The 6629-nt window shown below is 32.2% G+C and overlaps 1 protein-coding gene across 1 annotated transcript; it reads right to left on the bottom strand.

The window, feature by feature from the left end:
* Positions 1–699: 699 nt before the first annotated feature.
* On the bottom strand, positions 700–1665 carry LOC145039934 (uncharacterized). The gene is made up of 2 exons (XM_078987928.1): positions 937–1665; positions 700–885 (listed from the first exon to the last, which is right to left on the bottom strand). Exons 1-2 carry the CDS (start codon positions 1663–1665, stop codon positions 700–702), a joined length of 915 nt encoding a protein of 304 aa, XP_078844054.1.
* Between the last annotated feature and the right edge of the window lie 4964 nt (positions 1666–6629).

The raw sequence follows: 6629 nt of genomic DNA, 5'->3' as shown, positions 1-6629 counted from the left end.
AAACAAGATTCACATATATCAAATGATTCATCATCATTTTCCGTTAAAATTCCATTCTTTTTAAATTAGGATATGCACTTTTTAAATTAGGATATGCACCTTGTTAATCACATAAAACTTCTTTGTGAACAACATTTGATGTGTAGATTCCATCATTATCAAACTTTTTTCCGACTTTACTAATACCTTGGTATTGACACGTGATATTCCTCTGGACAACGCCACATAAAGGTGGCTATGTGAGAATACTGATTCTGGTAGATAAACACCTACATTTGGAATTATTTTTCCTTGAGCTTTATTGATTGTCATAGAGAAACTAAGCTGAATTGGAAACTACTTTCTCTTTAGTTTGAATAGGAACATCTCATAGTCAGACGGACATAGAGGAATTCTTTGTAAAAACACTCTTTTTCCAGCATGTTGGCCAACAACTGTCTCTGCATCAATGACATTTTGTTGGAAAGCTCGACATATCAATCTGGTGCTATTACATAACCCATTTGAAGGATCGATATTTCGCAAAAGTATTACAGGACACCCAGTTTTTAACCGATGATAATGAGGGGGTACACCACTGACATTTAGCGAGTTCAAATATTCCATCGGATATAATTTATTTTTGTCATCTTCCGCTTCATCAAAACTGTAGTAAACGTTTTGCTCGCCAGAAAATCGTTCGATCAACTTATTATTAATCTAATCAACACTTTCATTTTTAGTTGACAATATCGCCCTCCAAATGATAAATTTTGAATCGGCTTCATTGGATTGCAAAGAAGGAAATATTGGATCAATCAGAGCGTCCATTGAATTAGTTTTATCAGTGTATGTAATGGACATGTTATCAGGTATACGAATAAAGAAATTGTCCAATGTTTCCTCCTTTTCATCACCGACTCATTATAAAAAATCAGAAAATCATGGCTCATTTACCGCTATCACGTTGATATTTAATCGAAGCCTTTTAACTGAAGCCCATAGAGGTGACATTCGTAAGCTAGAGCCGACAATTTGTTCTCGAGTGCCACGTCTCACGACTAGAAACACTTGTATAAAGTCACCTCCCATAACCATTATCTTTCCAACGAAATAGAGCTTCTCGTATGTGATGTCTTGCGTTGTCCGGTCAACTGCTTTTACCGCCTGCCTCTTAGCCATTGCTGCTTCTTCCCATATGATTACCTTTGCCTCGCGAAGTATTTGAGCCTTCCCGCTTTGTTTAGTGATCTTGCACATCAATTTATTATCAAGATTGAGGGGAATTCCAAATCGTGAACGAGCTTTTCTCCTTCCTGGCATGTTGTTAGCCGCAACACCTAACGTGGCAGTTGCAAGTGAAATAAGACCACAGGAACGAATATTGGCCAACAAAGCTTTGTACAAAAATGTATTTCCAGTTCCATTCGGACTATCTATGAAGAACACACCCGGAATATTTTCATCCACATGCCTCATTATCTCATCATATGCAAACTTTTGGTTTGGATTGAGAGAGTCTCGTGTATGTAAGTCTTCATATTCCACATTAATGGAGTATTCTTCTTGCACCTCACGATAGCCTATGGATTGTAAATCGATGTGTGAAATGACATTTGGAAGGTCGTAATCACTCAGCTTTTTATTCATAGATTCTAGGATGACTCTAATGTCGATGAGGACCATATTTTGCACACGTTTGACGTATCCATATTGTTTCCTATAATCTTCAGAAAGAGAATCATAATGGTCGTACGATAACTTGCGAACATTTCCTGGTTAGTATCGTCGCAAATAACCTTCTAAGTGTGCAAGGAAATTGAAATAAGGAAGCCTCTACAAGACATTGTGATAAATTATCATCGGTCTCTATTAAACCTCTTTCAAGAGCCGCTTTTCGAAATGTAGGGTGTAATATACCATTGACTGTGTATAAATATTCAAAGTAGGTAGGCCGAGTAATATGACATAAAAGCAGGCGTAGGTAGTATCTCTCTCCCTCAACTGGATTAGCATAAACCAGTCAACCAATCATTGATTTATGGTTCCTGATCCTCTAACTGTCAAAAATCAAACGAAAATTAATCTTATTATTATCATGTTTTCATTAAAATAGTATCATACTAAGAATAAAATATATATTAGAATTTGAAATTACTGTAAATGTTAGTAACATTTACAAATAACAACATACTTTACATTAATTTCTTCCAATTACCGCATTTTACTTTGAAGATTCAAAGTATAATTTCCTAATATGGAAAAAACCAATGTAACAATTACAAATAGCAACATACTTTACATGTGTATAATAACATCCAAAAATGAAATTCCGGATTTGTAACTTAGTCATTTTAACATATGAACCAAATATGTCTTTTAGTCTTCCATTGATTGTAATACTAACTTATTTTTCTCTTAAAAATAAAAACAACCACACAACGTGCAAAATTAACCAAAACAACATTGTACTTTTTATGCCCAATGTTTAATAGCGATTTAAAAAAAATTAGGACAAAAAAATTGAAAGAAGAATCAACATACAAAGGCATCTATTGAATTTCACATGCATAGTCAATTAACTAATACAAAATCAAGAAGATTTGTGTCCTTAATGGAATAACAAAAAAGATGTTGTTGTGGCTTGTAGGAATGGAATGAACTTTACATATAATTTTTTTTATAGTATATATAAATACAATATATGGTTTTAACTTTTAATAGTAATACTATTCTATATGTAATTTAATTATAGTTATATAGTTTATACAAAACAAAAAACATAATCATAATAAAAGCTCATTAAATTCCAAATAAGATAATATAAAAAAATAATTTTACTTCTAGTTATTTTTAAAAAAGAAACATATCATTTAATTAAATATCATGAAATTCTAAAAGAAAATTAAATAAAAAAGGGTTATATTACAATTTTCATTCCAATACAGGACGGAATGAAAATTAATAAAAGGGAAGGAATCAGAATTCAAATGCCTTTGGGAATGCTCAATTCCGTTCCATTCCGCCAATTCCATCATACCAAACAAAACAAAATAATTCTTAATGCAAAAAAAAAAAAAAAAAAAAAAAAAAAAAAAAAAAAACTTGATAATAACTGAAATAAAAATAAAGATTTTACCAGGACTTAAATTTGAAAACATTAGGGGAAGTCAATGCACCATCATTTTCAATAATAGTCAACTCATCTCCAAAATAATTATGACTACTTTGCATTGAATCATTCACCATGCCTTTGGCACACCCGAGACCCACCTACATTTCATATTGTAATGACCTATTTTTTCCAACACACGTTCAACTCTTGCAAAGCTTTCCGAACCACTGTCACTATCTCATGAGGATGTGCTCGAGACTGTAAAAAGAAAAATAAAAAATAGTAAGAAAAAAAATGTTTAATTTATTTAATTATTTCAGGAAACTTAACCTAAAGTCCAAGGGCTCATTTTCTTTTGACTTGGTCTCTGATATTCATTCCTTGATAATCCATGTAAGTAGATGAGTGTTGTTCCATAATTGGAGAAGTAAGAGCTTCATTTGAAGTCATGCGGTTGAATCCATCCTGTATTTTTTTCAGCCAAGGGCAAATCGGTAAATTGACAAAATTTGGATATATCATATCATATATGTAATATATATACGTGTATAGACCATAGATATATGAGTAAAGAAATTTTGTTTCCCATTTTATAGAATACATGACAAGCTTTTAAAGGATGGTTTTCATGAGAAGGGCATTTTTGACTTTAAGCACCTGCAAAATGTTTTATAAAAATTATATATTTTGACAAAAAAGTCAAAAACACCCATCTTGTTATACCCTATTTTAGAATTTTACTTATCTGACCTTCATGGGTATCTTTCCTTTTCCAATTAACTTGGCAAGATCAAGCATAATGTTGTTTGTGCTATGATTACCATGGATTCTTCAAATCTGATTAAGGTTGTTTATTCTTTTAACAATGGTCAAAAGATGTTGTGCTTAAATTGTAAAAAAGAAAAAAATTGTTGGTGGTTAAATTGAAAAAAAATTCTAAATTAAAGTCTCAGTGGTTAAATCAGATAAATACTTTTCTAGTGGTTAAAAACATAAACTAAAAACTTTTCACACAATAGTGATTTTGACAAAAACAATTGAAGTTATAAAGCTTATCTGTAAATCTGATTCGATGTTAAAACTTTTTTTTGCGAAAACTGTCTTTATTCTGCAGCCTTAACTGATTAAAGAACACCAAGAAGTTAGATGCTTACCTGTAAAACTTCTTGTTGCAAGATATTTTTAATAAACTAATTTTATCAGCAAATTTAATAAAAAAAATCAAAAACAAAAATAAAAAAAATAAGAAAAAAAATGTTTAATTTATTTAATTATTTCAAGAAACTTAACCTGAAGTCCAAGAGCCCATTTTATTTCGATTTGGTTTTTGATATTCATTCCTTGATCGTCCATGTAAGCAGATGGGCATTGTTCCATAATTGGAGAAGTAAGAGCTTTGTTTGAATTCATGCGGTTGAATGCATCCTATATATTTTTTTTCAGCCAAGGGCAAATCGGTAAATTAACAGACTTTGGATATATCATATCATATATGTAATATTTATATGTGTATAGACCATAGATATATGAGTTTCAATGAGTGAGTGATGACTCAATATCAATTGTTAGGTTAGAGGAAATAGTTACCGCAAGAATTTTACAATTTAGATGATTTCAATCTATAATTCCATCACAAAAGAGTTGTTTTCCAGGCTTGTTCACTAACCTGTGCAAGCCATTGCCAATCGATAGTTTGTATCAACTAAAAGCAAATTACAATGGTTATATATGTCATAATCAAGAACACTTTGAAATATAAAAGAAAGTCTAACCTTTCCATTAGCTTTCCATGGTTTCTTTGACTTGAAATAATCAAAGAAAGTAGGGAAAAAAATACATGTAACAACAAATATTAGTCTTAAGGATATTTCCCATTTTTTCCTAAAAATAATAAAAGAAAGAAGGAAAAAATACATGTAAGAAATAATAGCACCAATATAGCTATCACACAAAACATTTAGCACATAAAAGCATTTTAGGCATCCTTCCTAAAATAAACTAGTGCTTGTGTCAATTTAGGTGTACTACCTAACATATTTTAGACACACTGCTCACAATCATTACTTAGCATTCTAAGTTTAAGTCTAGAAATTTCCTACAAATTCCTAGTTCACTTAAACTAATGCTCTGATACCAACTGTGGCATCCCCATTTTCACGGCTAGAAAAGACCAATTTGTTTATGCTTTGTTTTATAAAATCAGAGTAATCTTTTAAAGAAAACGGTTGCGGAATTTGTTCCCAAAACAAGATATGATAATAACTTATCAAAACATTTCTCAAAGAGAATGTATTTTCATTTAATAATAAAACCTCGGGATGTCATGTTCCGATACAGACATATAAGCATAAACAGAACTTACATTCAATTACACTAATGATTTATATCTCCTTTAAATCTCTGTGTGAAATATGTCTTCGTATCGATACCTGTGATACAAAGAAAACTGAGTGGGTCAGGCTTGGGAGCCTGGTGAGAATATAGGGTTTTCATCCCACAATGTTATATCATATATTTATAAATATAGAACATTCAAATTTGTACAATTGCACCATATAAAGGCAACTCTTATCCCACCCCCATCGATCCTCACAACGATACGATCTAAACTCTCGTATCTAAAATTTTCCTCGTTACTTGATCCCTACTCACGGATCTAAAACTATCCTCTTCACTGATCCATACTCACGGATCTAAAACTAACCTTTTTTCACCTGATCCATACTCACAGATCTAAAACTACCTGATCCATACTCACAGATCTAAAACTAACCTCCTGATCTGATCCATACTCCCGGATCAATAATTGTACCCAATCCATACTCCCGGAATAAGGACAATTAACTATACCCTAATCCTGATCTGATCCATACTCCCGGATCAATAACTGTGACCAATCCATACTCTCGGACTAGGGACAATTAACTTAGTCTTAATCCATACTCCCGGACTAATAACAAGTTTTATCTTTTTACCTGATCCATACTCCCGGATCTAAAACTAACCTCTTGGTCTAATCCATACTCGCTGAATAACTAGATCAACAACAACATCGGGGCCTCTCATTTGTTTATCACACATCAACTATCTACCCATGTTCTAACCAACATATTAGTAGATAAAAATATATATTTTTATACATAGTTTAAAACCTGTATAACATTCTCATTCAATACCTATTCCACATAACAGATGAGGCATACCCACATAACACATATTTCATAGAGAATAAATCAGATCTATGAGATAGAAGAAAGTGAATATACATTCACACACATAACAACAAAATTATACACATAAAACGTATTTCGTATAAAATACATCATAATTATGCATTAGAAGAAAGTAACCATACACTCACTTGATTAGAAGATGATCGGACAACACTACGACTTGTAGAAGTAGTATTCTTCGGTAGATCTGGAAGATCTTCACAAAAACCGGGCTCCTCGCGGGCAGAGCTTCGGCTCGGGAATCACACTTCTCGGGATCTTCGGGGCCTCGGGACTTGCTTTGGGGCTTGGGAATGATACCG

This window comes from Lactuca saligna, chromosome 4, assembly GCF_052625555.1.
Source record: "Lactuca saligna cultivar CGN05327 chromosome 4, ASM5262555v1, whole genome shotgun sequence".
Classification (NCBI taxonomy): Eukaryota; Viridiplantae; Streptophyta; class Magnoliopsida; order Asterales; family Asteraceae; genus Lactuca; species Lactuca saligna.
The sequence above is the reverse complement of the archived record's forward strand: the minus strand, read 5'-3'. Positions and strand labels throughout refer to the sequence as shown.